The 16498-nt window shown below is 48.6% G+C and overlaps 1 protein-coding gene across 2 annotated transcripts in view; it reads left to right on the top strand.

Moving 5' to 3' along the window:
- Positions 1-16498, top strand: part of OXR1 (oxidation resistance 1) — a 660539-nt gene that overhangs the window by 510440 nt on the left and 133601 nt on the right. For both annotated transcript variants that reach the window (XM_075352960.1, XM_075352958.1), the window contains exon 4: positions 13095-13177. In XM_075352960.1, coding sequence (XP_075209075.1) covers positions 13095-13177 — 83 coding nt within the window. The remainder of the gene's footprint in view (positions 1-13094; positions 13178-16498) is intronic.

The raw sequence follows: 16498 nt of genomic DNA, 5'->3' as shown, positions 1-16498 counted from the left end.
GTTGCAGTCAGATGCGTCCCCACCCTGAGTGTCAGGGTGTCAGTGGACTGCTTTCAATCACAGGCGCTGTCTGCATGTCTGTTGTGGTATAAAAATAGTTTAGGGTCCCCCCATATTGATGCCAAGCACAGATAAAGCATATGGCTACAGGCTGCAGTCCCCAGCTGTGCCCTTACTTTGTCTGTGTATCAAAAGAAGAGGAACCACATGCAGCTTTTTATTTTATTTTTTTATTTTATTAAAAAAAACCCATGTGGTTCCCCCAATTTAGATGCCCGGCGCTTTACTCAGCTCTTCCCAATTGCCCTGGTGCGGTGGCAGTTGGAGTAATGAGGGCTTAATGGCAGCCCACAGCTGCCTTTAAGCTACTAGTAATGGGAGGCGTCTGAGACCCTTTCCCCAATTACTAATCTGTAAGTGAAAAGAAATGAACAGAAACTGAAAAACTCCTTTTTTTTTTTTTTTTTTTTTTTTTTTCCAAACCTTTTTATATCGGTTTTTATAAGCTTTAATCGCACACGATTGGGTTAGTTTTTTTTTTTGTCTTAAAGACTTCCCCTAACATGAAAGAACACATTCATTTTTAAACGTTGGAAGAAAAAAAAAACACAATAGACACCCGAAAAAGGCGGCCGAATACATGATTGCCATAGTGCATTTTTGGTGTAAGGAGATCCGTGCAGGTTACACGGGCGGCACGGTGGCTCAGTGGTTAGCACTGCAGCCTTGCAGCTCTGGGGTCCTGGGTTCGAATGCCACCAAGGACACCATCTGCAAGGAGTTTGTATGTTCTCTGTGTTTGCGTGGGTTTCCTCCGGGTACTCCGGTTTCCACCCACGCTCCAAAGAGTAGGGAATTTAGATTGTGAGCCCCAATGGGGGACAGTGTTCCTGATGTATGTAAAGCGCTTAGGAATATGTTAGCGCTATATAAAAAAATCTTTATTTTTATTTTATTTTTTACCTCAGCCGGCCCCAGGACTCCGGCGCTGGCCGGAGAGCCCCCGTGATATTGGCCTCAGTCAGGTCTTGATATTGCAGAATCATGGGCAGATATTAGTTGCACTGAATTGCTAGTATGCTGATGATACAGGCGTAGCTGGCAGATGTGATCTGTAAGATTTTTTTATTTTTTTTTCTTCTTTGTATATTTTCTCTCCTATTTTTGTAAAGCTGCCGTCACCGTACAGAGCAGGCAGCTGCACACACAATTACTGGGGACGGCTTGCTGCCTGGCAGTTCCGGTGACCTCCTCCGCTGTGATTGACACTTCTAGAAAGCAGCTGAGATTTTCTCACTTGTTAAGTTCCCTTGGAGCCGGGAACACGTGTAATATGTGCAGCTTCCAGGCTTCAAGCGCGTTGCTTGGGAATTGGAAAAGTTACTCCAAGACACACAAATGTGCTAAAATAGTAAATGATCGTAACTCGCCGATCGCCCCCTCTCACTCCAGCTGTAATGCAGTATTCGTCTGTTAAGGCTGCTTTCACACTACGTTTTTTTTAACATCCATCCTAAACGTTTTAACGCAAAAACGGATCCAGTGCAAATGCGTTTTCATTTCAATGCATTTGCAATGGACTCGCGTCAACATGCGCTCACCTGCGTTAGCGTGCAGTTTTGTCAGGATCCTGCGACTTGCAGTTTTTAACTTTTTTTTTTCAAAAACGATACTTGTAGCGTTTTTGAGCTGCGTCAAATACTGCAAATTGCTGGATCCTGACTAAACAGCACGCAAAACGCATGTGAACGCTGGCATGCTGATAGACAGGATCCTGCTTGCTCTAATGAGCATGCCCAGAAACCAGCCTCCGGTCATCAGTCTCTCTCTCCCCCTCTCTCTCCCCCTCTCTCTCCCCCTCTCTCTCCCCCTCTCTCTCCCCCTCTCTCTCCCCCTCTCTCTCCCCCTCTCTCTCCCCCTCTCTCTCCCCCTCTCTCTCCCCCTCTCTCTCCCCCTCTCTCTCCCCTCTCTCTCCCCCTCTCTCTCCCCCTCTCTCTCCCCCTCTCTCTCCCCCTCTCTCTCCCCCTCTCTCTCCCCCTCTCTCTCCCCCTCTCTCTCCCCCTCTCTCTCCCCCTCTCTCTCCCCCTCTCGCTCCCCCTCTCGCTCCCCTCTCGCTCCCCCTCTCGCTCCCCCTCTCGCTCCCCTCTCGCTCCCCCTCTCGCTCCCCCTCTCGCTCCCGCCTGAGAGCAGAGGACGCTCGTAACCAAGGTAAATCTTGGTTACGTGTGCAGGAGCAGCAGCCCTGCTCCTAGCAGCTGCAGATGCTCGTAACCAATGTAAATATCGGGTATCCAAGCAAGTTACCCGATGTTTACCTTGGTTACGAGCCTCCGCAGCTGTCAGAAGCCGGCTCCCAGTCTCACGTTCAGTTCCCCTCACTCCCAATCACATGACTCCAATGCCCGCCATAAACTTCAAGTGACAGGATCCTGCAAAATAACACATGCGTTTGCATGCATTTTTTTTTTTTTTTTTTTTTGCTGTAAAAGCAGCATCCGCTTTTGCAGCAAAAAAAACGTTCATGACGCATGTTAAAAAAAACAGTGTGAAAGCAGCCTTAATTTCCCTGCAGCAGTCACATGGATGTACAGCACCTCCAGCAGCTGCAATCACTGGCCTCAGTGGCGACTACAGAGGCCGGTGATTGGATGCACCAGTCACATGACTGTACGGTGCTGCTGGGGCTGTGGAAATGGAACTGGTGCAATATGGTCCTGCATTACATCGGAGGTACAGTAAGGAGACTGCCTACATGACTAATAACATAAACTGCCCGCCTCAAATTAGGGCAATTAGGAGTCTATCCATTGTTTGTTTGTTTTTTTTTTGCAGTGTGTGTGTGTACACTGTGTATGTGTATATGTATGTACAATAAAATATATATACATATATATCATTTTATTATTGCATTGTATACACTTCTTTGCTGTGGTCCTTTGATGGCATAGAGACACAACTGCTAAATGGAGGCCAGAAGAACACATTTTTGGCCTTTATCTGGTGATTGGGAGCCTATAGGAGCATTACAGCACAAGTTGTGAAAACTCGTTGTATATTGTATGTTTAAGGGCACTCATGAGTCTATTGCACCTATTTTCATCATCATCATCATCATCCGGTACAATAGTCAGGCCCATCTGTGCACTTAAACATACAGTATACGACGCATTTTCACAACGTGTGCTGTAATACTCCTATAGGCTCCCAATCACCAGATGAAGGCCAAAAGTGTGTTAGAACTGCTAAATGGAGGCCAGAATGTTATTTATTTTTTGTATTGCACACACCGGAAAGAAGAAGAAAAAATAGTAAAAATATTGACTCCCAAAACGTGGGGCAAAACAGTGGCAAACGCAAAAAAAAGTGTGTAAATATAATTATATTTACGGTTTGCCCCATATGCATGTATGTGTGTATATGTGTAATTAATAAATATATATAGTGTGTGTGTGTGTGTGTGTGTGTGTGTGTGTGTGTGTGTGTGTGTGTGTATATGTATATGTATAATATATATATATATATATATATATATATATATATATAATATTCCCAAAACTTGGGAAAACAGAGTGGCGAACACACAAAGTGTAAAAATATATATTTACACTTGTGTGTTTGCCCCCAAGTTTTCAGATGCAAGTTGTGTGTGGTGTGGTTTCTATTTATTTATTTATTTTTTCCTGTCCGATTTTATGAATTTACACACACAGGCTTACTTACTGGTTTTTGCCGCGGTTTTGCTGCATGTTTCGCTGCAGAAAATGTTCATAACGTCTCTGCAGCGAAAAGCAGAGAGGTAACCACAGGGCATTTCCCACGGCCGGTAATGTGAACTCACTACCGACCGTGAGAAATGCAGCGATCTGTCCTCTATCTATCCCTCTATCTATCTATCTATCTATTCTTCTATCTGTCTATTTATCTATCTATCTACTATCTATCTCAGAAGGAAATTATTTATTTTTTTGAATGCAATAAAACACATGTACCAACCCGCACATGGCAATACCGCGAACAATACCGCAGCAAACCGCATGCAGTTTTCGGGTGCGGTTTGCCACGGTTTTTTACCGCGGGTGCGGTACCATATACTCCAATGCTTCCAAGGTGTAGTAATTTTATCCACTGCCCAGATTTTGATGCTAAATTTGCTAAACTTACAACTCCTTGTGCTCAAAAGTTACAAAACAGATCAAAGCAAAAATAAGGACAATTTTTGATTTTGCACAAAATTCATAAAAACACTTGAACGATTTTGCAAAACTTGGCTAAAAAAAGGTAACAGAAAATTAAGAAAACAAACATGGTGAGTGCCTGTGTGTTTCATAAACCTTTTTTATGATTAGGAAGGGTGTACATTTTATTTTATTTTAATTTTTTGCGTGGAAGGTACATAGCAGAGTGGGGCAAAACTTAGTTTCCAATACCATGTGCCAAAATTTGCAATAATGGCTCTCAGGATTATCGTGTCTGTCACGAACCACCGGGGGGGGTCACTCAGAAATCCCCCGCGCTGGCTACCAGTACGTCACAATCGGGGGGTAACAAGTGGGGGTCACCCCTCCTTTATACCTCCCGACCGACAGACAGAGCACGTGACGCGCTCTCTAGCGCCCCTCTTATAGTCAGGCCAATTATGGAATTGCCCGACAATAAGCAAGGAGGCCGCTATACTACTTATGCCGATTATTGAAGGGTCCCCGGTGAGAGTAGGGTATATATTCCCCCGACCTCCGCGGGCGGAATATATAAAACCTCCCCGAATCTCACTGGCCTCCCCACAATAATCCTTGGCACAACTCGCTGCCACCAACCGCTTCACGGTAACTATTAGCCGAACACACAGACGTGGGATTCAAGATCGAGATAACAGAACAGCCCAAGATTAATTATATAATTTAATCAGCCTAAAGCACACTAGAAACTACAATATATACAATAGGGAATCTACAGAATATACATATGTCAGAGTACAGTTACAGATAAAGCACGGTTTACAAACAGGCATACACAGTTCCAGCAGTTACCTTGTGCGTCTGGCCACAGGGGGGCGCTGTAGACCAGGTTTCTAGGATCCTTCCCACAGATGTTTCCTACACGTGACCCACGGCGAAAGAAACCTGGAAAATGGCCGAAGTAGGGTTATCAACCTGGGCAAATCCAGGTCCCCTCCTACCTTAGTGACCTCACAGGGAAGCACTGCCACTCCCCCTGCATGGAGTCAGAGTAATATCCCAGAAGGGCTATTACCTGCAACTCCGGACTGGGAGGTCCGATCGGGATGGTTCTGGTGCCATCAGATCCGCCCGGGTCCCCTCTGCATTTTGAGTCCAAGCACGACTCATTTACCGGACTCCTACTAGCAGTTCTCTATATCTCGCCGCCCCAGGGTGCCATATACACTCCGAGGATATGCACAGATTCGGCTCGAAGTCCCGATTCTGACGATGTAGGGGGTGTATGGCTGAGACGCACGGTAATATCATAACTGGGTATGATATTACGGAGCCAGCAGTATGCTCTCCTGTGGTGATTAGCGTCTTTTTGGTTTTGCCAGGTCACTGTCCACTTTCTTTGATGAGTGGACACAGCTCCCAGGGGCTCTTCCTCTCTCTCTTTGTTTTAGAGGCCTGAGAGAACACTAATCTCCATATCAGAGGAGATGGCTGTTGGAGGTGTAAGTGGATCACAGACCAGTTCCTTGACACCTATCTGCTAAACAAACCGTTTATCCCTGTGGTAAATTTTCTGATTGAAGGAGTTGTGTGAAGGAAAAGGGGGGGTGACACCAGGAGAGGGCTTCCTGACATAACTTGAATATCATGATTTATCGTCATATCTCCAGATTTACCTCACACCTCCCCCTTTTGAGGGCGCTAGGGGGCAGCACACTCCGGTGTTCCCCCGTGCGCCCGTCCGCGACCTCTCCTTGTCGGGACAGCCCGTCTGCGTTACCGTGGTCACGGCCCCTTTTGTGTCGAATGGTGAAGTTGTATTGCTGGAGCGCCAGGCTCCATCGCAACAACCTGCCATTCGTCCCGGAGCCTGTGTGTAACCAGCTGAGGGGATTGTGGTCCGTCTCCACGATGAAGTGGCGCCCGTATAGATAGGGTTGCAGACGCTGCAGGGCCCACACTATGGCCAGGCACTCCTTTTCCATCGTGGAATAGGCCACTTCCCTTGGTAACAGCTTCCTGCTCAGGTACAAGACTGGGGTGCTCTTGGCTCGCAGAGTCCACCTGGCTGAGCACCGCACCGAGGCCGAAGTCACTGGCGTCGGTCTGTACTACAAACCGGCCGCGTGAAGTCGGCTGCCTGTAGCACGGGCGGGCTGGACAGGGCGTCCTTTAGGGCCCGGAAGGCTGTCTCGCAGTCCACTGTCCAATCGACTGCAGAGGGCAGCTTCTTCTTGGTGAGGTCCGTCAAGGGCTTTGCCAGGCTACTATAGCATGGAACAAACCTCCTATAGTACCCAGCGGTCCCCAAGAAGGACATCACCTGCTTCTTGGTCCTGGGGGTGGGCCAGGATGCGATGGCCTCCACTTTCTCAGGCTCGGGCTTCAGTGTTCTCCGCCTACCCGGTGACCGAGGTACTGGACCTCGCTCATGGCCAGCTGACACTTTCCCGGCTTGATGGTCAAACCTGCCTGGTGGATCCGCCTGAGCACCTGTGCTAGATGCTCTAGGTGATCTTCCCAGGTGGGACTGAAGACGGCAATGTCATCCAGGTACGCGGCCGCGTACCCTTCAAGTCCCTTGAGCAGGGTGTTGACCATCCGCTGGAAGGTGGCAGGGGCATTCCTCATCCCGAATGGCATCACCGTGGACTCGTACAGTCCAAATGGGGTAATAAAGGCAGAGCGTTCCCTGGCCTTGCGAGTCAGGGGGATCTGCCAATATCCCCGGCTCAGGTCCATGATGGTCAGGTACTGAGCCCCGGCCAACTGATCGAGCAGGTCATCGATGCGTGGCATTGGGTACGCATCGGCGACCGTGACAGCATTGAGCCCCCTGTAGTCCACGCAGAACCGAGTGGTTCGGTCCTTCTTAGGGACGAGGACTACAGGCGAGGCCCAAGCGCTGTTGGATGCCTGGATCACCCCCAGCTTCAGCATCTCGTCAATCTCCTGGCGCATGTGTTGCTGCACCTCCAGGGAGACCCGATATGCTGAACGCCGGATCGGGGGATGATCCCCAGTGTCCACGTGATGGACAGCCAAGTCAGTCCTTCCGGGCTGGTTGGTAAACAACCCCCGGAAGGGGTGTAGGGTGGCCCACAGCTGGGACCGTTGGTCCTCCAAGAGCTGGTGGCCAACCTCCACATCCTCAATGGATCCGCCTGCCCTAACCTGGGCTAGCATATCCAAGAGGGTTTCCGCTTCTCCCTCCTCGGGCAGGTTGCACACGGGGAGCGCACGTGCCTCCCGCTCATGATGTGCCTTCATCATGTTCACATGGAAGGGCTTCCGCCTTCCACGGGCAGGGTCCAGGGTGACCAGGTACGTCACAGGGTTGAGCTGCTGGTACACGAGGTATGGGCCTTCCCAGGCTGCCTGAAGCTTGTCCTGTGGTACGGGGACCAGTACCCACACCTTTTGACCCACTTGGTAGGTCCTCTCACAAGCGTTCTGGTCGTACCAACGCTTCTGATCGGCCTGGGCTTGAGCCATATTGTCGTGTACCAGTTGCGTCAAGGCCTGCATTTTGTCCCGGAAGCGCATGACATACTCGATAACCGACACTCCAGGGGTGGCCAAATCCCCTTCCCAGGCCTCTTTCACCAGAGCCAGGGGGCCCCGCACACGTCGCCCGTACAGGAGCTCAAACGGTGAGAATCCCGTTGAGGCCTGTGGAACCTCCCGGTAAGCAAATAACAGGTGTGGGAGATACCGCTCCCAGTCACGCCCGTGGGAGTCGACCAACATCTTAAGCATCTGCTTTAAGGTGCCATTGAACCGCTCGCACAGGCCATTAGTCTGTGGATGGTACGGGCTGGCCACCAGATGTCGCACCTGGACTTGCTTACAGAGTGCCTCCATCAGCTGGGACATGAATTGGGTCCCCCGGTCAGTGAGCATTTCCTGGGGAAAACCCACTCGGGAGAAAATCTCCAGCAAGGCGGTGGCCACCTTGTCAGCCCGAATGGACGACAAGGCCACTGCTTCTGGGTACCGGGTGGCATAGTCCACTACCGTTAGTATGAAGCGTTTCCCGGAGCTGCTGGGGATGGCCAGCGGGCCGACCAGATCCACAGCCACCCTCCTGAAAGGCTCATCGATGATTGGCAGAGATACCAGTGGGGCTTTGGGGAGTGGCCCCGCCTTCCCCACTCTCTGACAGGTTTCACACGAACGGCAGTAGGCAACCACATCGGCCCCCATTTTTGGCCAGTAGAAATGCTGGTTTAACCTGGCCTTGGTCTTAGCGATCCCTAGGTGTCCGGCCATCGGAATCTCATGTGCGATCCGCAACAACTCCGTCCGGAACGGATAGGGTACCACCAACTGTCGGTCCCTGGGCCACGCCTCCGGTGAACCCTGCTGGACCGTGACCCGGTACAGCCGTCCTTGGTCCCAGACCACTCGCTCCGGGTCCGAGTCCGAGGGAGGCTGTGCCGCCTGCTCCTTAAGAGCTTTCAGGCTGTCGTCAGCTTCTAACGCTGCCTGAAACCCCTGACTAGATGTGGCCAGAATCGACGAGACTGTCACATCTTTGGTCAGTACCCCGGGACCTGTGTCCTGGCCTCCACCTGACTCGGCTGCCACTTGGTCAGAAGGGGAAGAGCTATCGGACCTCCGGGAGGCCCCTTGGCTTCCAGCACTCCCACTGCGGGTGACAGCGGCCACAGCCGCTGCGACCGTGGGTCGTGCCTGCTCCTCCTCCGTTCCTGACCAAGTCGCCGGTTCAGGCAGACCTACCTGGCTTCCTGACACCCCGGTTGTGGGGGAACCATGTACCGAGATCTTACCTGGGAGCACTTCCGCTCCTGGACCGGCCCCAATCTCACCTGCCTGTTCCCCCCCTGCAGCAACAGAACCCCGCTGTGAAATCTCTGGGGACCCCACATTGGCTGTGGTAGCCCCCACCCCACACACTGGTCCTCCCCCTGCAGCACCCTGCTCTCTGCTTATCCCTGCAGAGGGCAGCAGATCCCAGCTCACTGGCTGATCACTTGTAGAGGCATGGTCACACCTTTCTCTGACCCCCTCCCCTGTCACAGCTGCAGCTGAGTGTGTGTCTATGGTGTCTATGCAAGCAGAAATATCAGAGTTCACTCCCCCCTCTCTCACATCATTCATAGATAACACATTAACATTGTCCGGGGGCCTGTCAGTACTGGCTGAAGGTTCAGCCCTTGGGGGGGGCCCAAACTGGGAGGTTATCTGCCCCAAATCTGTCCCAAGTAGCACGTTTGCAGGGATCCGATCAGTTACCCCCACCTCTCTCACCCCTCGCCCTGCGCCCCAGTCCACATAAATGTCAGCAACAGGCAGCGCCGGGTCAATGCCTCCAATCCCGGAGACAGCGAGGGTTTTTCCAGGTATCAAGTCTTGGGGGGACACCATCTCGGGCCGCACCAGAGTCACCTCCGAGGCGCTGTCTCGCAGTCCTATGGTCACAGACCGGCCGACGGTGACAGGTTGGAAGCTGTCCAGGGACCTACCACCACCCCCACCCACACAATACACCTTGGGCGGCCCTTGGGACGGGGACGGAGCCGGGGCCTTGGGACGCTGAGGGCACATGGCCTTGAAGTGCCCAGGTAGGTTGCACTGGTGGCACCGTCTTGGTTCTGCCACAGGCCTGGAGAGGGGAGTTGAGGGGGACACCCCCTGCAGTCTAGGGGCAGGTGGGGCAGTCGCAGAGTTCATCTTACCCCCTCTCCAGGTGCTGCTGGTGGCTGCTCTCCTGGCCTCAGGAGCCCGATTGTTGGTGTAGTCATCGGCCAGGGCAGCTGTAGCCGTGGACCCCTTTGGCTTCTGGTCTCGGATGAACTGGCGGAGATCCTCAGGGCAGTTCCACAAGAGTTGCTCCGTGATGAACAAGTCCAGGATCTCCGGTCCGGTGGAAAGCTGCAGGCCTTGGGTCCAGTGGTCGGCAGCTCGGGCAAGTGCCCGCCGGTGGTCAGCCCAGGAGTCCTTTGGTCCCTTTTGCAGGGTCCGGAACTTCTTGCGGTAGGACTCCGGAGTGAGGTTGTACTGTTGGATCAGGGCCCGCTTGATGGTGTCGTAGCCCTGATCTGCCTCAGCAGGCAAGTCCCCAAGGATATCCAGGGCCTTACCCCTTAAACGGGGGGTCAGGTATTTGGCCCACTGGTCCTTGTCCAGATGGTGCTGCAAGCAAGTCCGTTCAAAAGCAGTCAGGAAAGAGTCCAAGTCTCCATCCTTCTCCAGCACTGGGAAGTCCTCAACACGGACCATTGGAAGTTTGGTGTCTTGAAGGTCACGTGTGGCTGATGAGGGCCGGAGCTGAGCTAGCTGCAGCTGGTGGTCACGCTCTGCCTGTTGCTGTCGCTCTTCACGTGCTGCTTGCCGCTCGGCAGCCTCAGCGTCACGCGCTGCCTGTCGCTCACGCTCGGCCATGAGTATCTCGTAGGTATCCTGGTCTCCAGCCATAAGCCTGGCCAAGGCAGTTTGAAGGAGGGCCTCTGCACCTCTCAGGCCGGAGGGATTGGCAAGTGGTGATCTGCGGCACGCTGCAGAGCCAGGTGATTCACTGTCCATTTCAGAGCGGAGGACTGGCATCTGGCTCGTTGAGGACCCTTGGGCAAGCTCCTCCTCATTTTGTCCAGCAGTCCCAGGTTGTGCGATGTCCTCTGCAGAGCTGTTCTCTGGCGTCGGGCTCTTGGAGGGCTCGTGGACAACCTCCTCATCGTCTCTGGCCTGAGCATCGGCCATTCCTTTGGCTTTGCTCCTGGTGCTCTCAGCCATTGTTGCAGACTTTGGTCACTGACACAGAACTGACACCCGATGCCTCCACACACCTTACAGTATCTGCACTCTGACACTCTAGTGTTGGTCTGGTCTGAAGACCCCAGCAGCCACAGCTGCTGCAGGCAGTCTTTAGTGTCTGGGAGTATGGGTCTCACACTCAGACACACTATTATCTCGATCCCACCGCTATGCCACCAATATGTCACGAACCACCGGGGGGGTCACTCAGAAATCCCCCGCGCTGGCTACCAGTACGTCACAATCGGGGGGTAACAAGTGGGGGTCACCCCTCCTTTATACCTCCCGACCGACAGACAGAGCACGTGACGCGCTCTCTAGCGCCCCTCTTATAGTCAGGCCAATTATGGAATTGCCCGACAATAAGCAAGGAGGCCGCTATACTACTTATGCCGATTATTGAAGGGTCCCCGGTGAGAGTAGGGTATATATTCCCCCGACCTCCGCGGGCGGAATATATAAAACCTCCCCGAATCTCACTGGCCTCCCCACAATAATCCTTGGCACAACTCGCTGCCACCAACCGCTTCACGGTAACTATTAGCCGAACACACAGACGTGGGATTCAAGATCGAGATAACAGAACAGCCCAAGATTAATTATATAATTTAATCAGCCTAAAGCACACTAGAAACTACAATATATACAATAGGGAATCTACAGAATATACATATGTCAGAGTACAGTTACAGATAAAGCACGGTTTACAAACAGGCATACACAGTTCCAGCAGTTACCTTGTGCGTCTGGCCACAGGGGGGCGCTGTAGACCAGGTTTCTAGGATCCTTCCCACAGATGTTTCCTACACGTGACCCCCGGCGAAAGAACCCTGGAAAATGGCCGAAGTAGGGTTATCAACCTGGGCAAATCCAGGTCCCCTCCTACCTTAGTGACCTCACAGGGAAGCACTGCCACTCCCCCTGCATGGAGTCAGAGTAATATCCCAGAAGGGCTATTACCTGCAACTCCGGACTGGGAGGTCCGATCGGGATGGTTCTGGTGCCATCAGATCCGCCCGGGTCCCCTCTGCATTTTGAGTCCAAGCACGACTCATTTACCGGACTCCTACTAGCAGTTCTCTATATCTCGCCGCCCCAGGGTGCCATATACACTCCGAGGATATGCACAGATTCGGCTCGAAGTCCCGATTCTGACGATGTAGGGGGTGTATGGCTGAGACGCACGGTAATATCATAACTGGGTATGATATTACGGAGCCAGCAGTATGCTCTCCTGTGGTGATTAGCGTCCTTTTGGTTTTGCCAGGTCACTGTCCACTTTCTTTGATGAGTGGACACAGCTCCCAGGGGCTCTTCCTCTCTCTCTTTGTTTTAGAGGCCTGAGAGAACACTAATCTCCATATCAGAGGAGATGGCTGTTGGAGGTGTAAGTGGATCACAGACCAGTTCCTTTGACACCTATCTGCTAAACAAACCGTTTATCCCTGTGGTAAATTTTCTGATTGAAGGAGTTGTGTGAAGGAAAAGGGGGGGTGACACCAGGAGAGGGCTTCCTGACATAACTTGAATATCATGATTTATCGTCATATCTCCAGATTTACCTCAGTGTCTAGTAGAATTGGACAATGTTGATGAGAAAAAAATCCATCCTCTGAATTTTAGCGACTGATTCCTTGTCTTCCATAGCTATAACCGGTCAGTGTGGAGCGAGTGTGGATTTCTGTAGTGGCCTCTGCTGGAATGTTACTGATGGAATTCGGTATAAATTGCTCCTGAATAGTTCTTTCCTCCTTCTTCTGGGGCTCAGTGACTGTGTAACTCCCCCCAGGGCTGGTGCGGACCCCTGAGCTGATCACACGCTTGCACGTCTGCACCCGTGTGTATAAAGTCTTCTATATTTGCCTCCTCGTGCCTGTGTAATGGGCATTTTTGCTGGATAATAGGATGCACGGCCGGAGCTAATGTATCACACTTGTCACACTACTTTTATATTGGTTACCAAAAAAAACAAAAAAAAAACTGCAGGCAGCTGGATTTGTGTAAGACTGAATCTTCAGTTACAGGGAGCGAGCCGTATAAGTGGTGAAATAGATGTCTGCCTGCCGCGCGCTGCTCGCCAGCCTGTGACATCCTGACGGAGGAACATGAACCTAACACGTAGCTACCCTCTGTATTCTGCAGATACCGGCCAGAAAAAGACCCTGGACAAGAAAGATGGGCGGCGGATGTCCTTCCAAAAGCCAAAGGGAACCATGGAGTACACGGTAAGCTTTGTTCCGTGCACTTTAATGTATCCCCCCCCCTCCCTCCTTTCCCTCCCTAGTGGAGCGTGCCAGCGACTGGTCTTACTGGTATTTTTTTTGTGATGTGCCCAGTTTGCATTATTTGTGCCCTAGCTGAATTGGCAGCCATGCATTATGGAAATCTACCTTGACCTTGGCAGGGATAGATAACCTTGCATCCTCCTCCCGGTCACTGTCATTGATCTGACGCTTTTTAAAGATTCTAGCTCCTTTTTCTCCGAAGCTTCGGAAAAGGGAGCCATTCTCACTGCTGTGTTCTTGAAATGACCCTCAAAACCCTGCAGCAGTCGGCTTCTTATTCTGTTACTATGGGAGACCGAATCAGAAATCGTGCGGCTTCCAGAAATCCCCGAATTTCATCAATCTCTGCCTCTCACTGGAGGGGAAAGAAACCATTTCACTTTATTTATTATTTTTTTTTAATTATAATATACTCATGTTTATTATTACTGCTTCGGCTTCTTGTTTTGATTGTACATGTGTCTGGGCTATTTGTTGGCGATCTAGGATGTGTGTGGTGGTTTTTTGTTTTTTGTTTTTTTTATTCTCCTAGAATTCACAGTATTCACTCTCTCTTAATGCATTTATCACGATGAGAGGTTTTCATTGTTATTTTTATTCTTAATTTTTTTTTTATTCTTATTTTTATTCTTAAGAATAAAAGTTAAAGAGAAATTATTTATTTTTATTCTTTCTTTCTTTTTCTATTCAAATGATTTTTATTAGGTTTTGTAGTTAACAAATCTTGAAAACATGCGTTACAAAATTTAAGGACACAGTAATTTTTATTGATTTTTTTTATTCTTGATTTTTATTCTTTCTTTCCTATTTATTTTTTATTCTTTGTTTTTATATTTTTTTTATTTTATTCTTTCTATTTAGTTTTATTCTTTCTAGTCTTATTTATTTTAATTTTTATTTATTTTTGTTCTTTATTCTTATTCATTTGTATTATTTATATCTATATGTTTTAACTATAGGACAGGTAATCCTTAGCCTTGAATTGTACAAGAGATACATGCATAACACTTCTAATTTATTTTCTTATATATAGTTTTGTTTTGGTTTTTTTTTTTGTTTTTTTTTAATTGTAATAAAAAAATAAATACTTGCACGTGTCATTACAGCCTGTAGTATTTCTGTATACCAAGATGTGCCATATAACCATATAAAAGGATAGGAAGTGATATGGAGAGACAAAGTTTCACTAACCCAGTGGAATTTTTTTTTTTTTTATTTATAATGTCAATGTTTACCATTTATATTGGTTGTCCCTCCCCCCTCCCTGGGCTGTTGGGATGGGCACGGGTCTCCAGAATGTAACTTTTTAAAAACTTCCATGCAAATGAATGCAGTGAAGCGCAGCACGAGCGGCCTCCTCTCTACTCACGACCGAGCACAAGGACTTCCCTTGGACTGAGGACTGAGATGGCTAGGAGTCACCTATATTCCATATCTAATGGCTTACAACCCCCCTTAAAAGGATATTGATGTCTTCAAGTGTTGTGTGTTTTGTTGTATTATGGTTTGGTTTTTTTTTTTGTTTTTTTTCTTCCCCCAAATTTCTCTTTATTACATTTTTAGATAACAATACCATACAGAATAATCTCCAAACCAATTAGCTGTTTTATGATACTAGGTTACAGGTATTAAGCCCGAACCTCTTGTTCAAATCCATGTATTTTGTGCTAAAAATCATTTTTGCAATTTGGTATAATTTAAGATTTTGCACTGTTTGACTTTATTTTGTGTTCCGCTGTCTCTTCCAGGATGCAGAATCAGAATGAGGTAAGGGAGAAACTGTCAGTGAGCTGTTTTTAATGTAGGTTTGTAACTTTATCTGCTTTTTTTTTTTTCTGAGCTCCTCACAGCTGATTTTTCACCACAAAGTTGATGTGGCCAAAAGTCAGCTGAAAGAAGCTCAGTAAGGCTGGTTTCACATTTGCGGTTTTCTGCCGCACTGCCGGATACGGCATAAGTGCAGTGAAGTACAGTTCAATACAGTTCACTGGCAAGCTGCGGTCATGTGACCGGAGCATGTGACAGTATGTGACCGGAGCTTGCCGCGATGCCAGTGAAGTGTATTGTACTGTACTGCACTTGTGCCGGACCCGGCAGTGCGGCAGAACACCGCTAATGTGAAACCAGCCTAAAAGAACCAGACACGAGTTACAAACTCCTTGGCAAAACAGGCTCACTGATAGAGTCTTGATTAACTCTCACTGCTGCCATTAATTAACCGTGCAAGACGGAAGCCATAGAAGGGGAAACAGGGCAAAATCTTTAGTGGGAACATTATAATAAATATATATATATAAATATATATATATATATATATATATATATATATATATATATATATATATATATATATATATATATATATATATATATATATATATATATATATATATATATATATATATATATAATGTCTGTATAATATATATGTATAATATATTACATACATACATACATACATACATACATACATACATACATATTATTTTATATTATATATGACACAATTTTCGCGAGTTGGGCTCTGCATGCCACCACATTGGATTTGAAATGAAACCTCTACAACAGAATTCAAGTGCAGATTGTAACGTTTAATTTGAAGGTTTGAACAAAAATATCTGATAGAAATTGTAGGAATTGTACACATTTCTTTACAAACACTCCACATTTTAGGAGGTCAGAAGTAACTGGACAAATAAACCAAACCCAAACAAAATATTTTTATTTTCAATATTTTGTTGCGAATCCTTTGGAGGCAATCACTGCCTTAAGTCTGGAACCCATGGACATCACCAAACGCTGGGTTTCCTCCTTCTTAATGCTTTGCCAGGCCTTTACAGCCGCAGCCTTCAGGTCTTGCTTGTTTGTGGGTCTTTCCGTCTTCAGTCTGGATTTGAGCAAGTGAAATGCATGCTCAATTGGGTTAAGATCTGGTGATTGACTTGGCCATTGCAGAATGTTCCACTTTTTTGCACTCATGAACTCCTGGGTAGCTTTGGCTGTATGCTTGGGGTCATTGTCCATCTGTACTATGAAGCGCCGTCCGATCAACTTTGCGGCATTTGGCTGAATCTGGGCTGAAAGTATATCCCGGTACACTTCAGAATTCATCCGGCTACTCTTGTCTGCTGTTATGTCATCAATAAACACAAGTGACCCAGTGCCATTGAAAGCCATGCATGCCCATGCCATCACGTTGCCTCCACCATGTTTTACAGAGGATGGGGTGTGCCTTGGATCATGTGCCGTTCCCTTTCTTCT

The sequence above is a fragment of the Anomaloglossus baeobatrachus genome, chromosome 6 (assembly GCF_048569485.1).
Source record: "Anomaloglossus baeobatrachus isolate aAnoBae1 chromosome 6, aAnoBae1.hap1, whole genome shotgun sequence".
NCBI classification, from domain to species: Eukaryota; Metazoa; Chordata; class Amphibia; order Anura; family Aromobatidae; genus Anomaloglossus; species Anomaloglossus baeobatrachus.
Note: the sequence above shows the minus strand (reverse complement) of the source record. Positions and strands in the feature narration are given on the sequence as shown.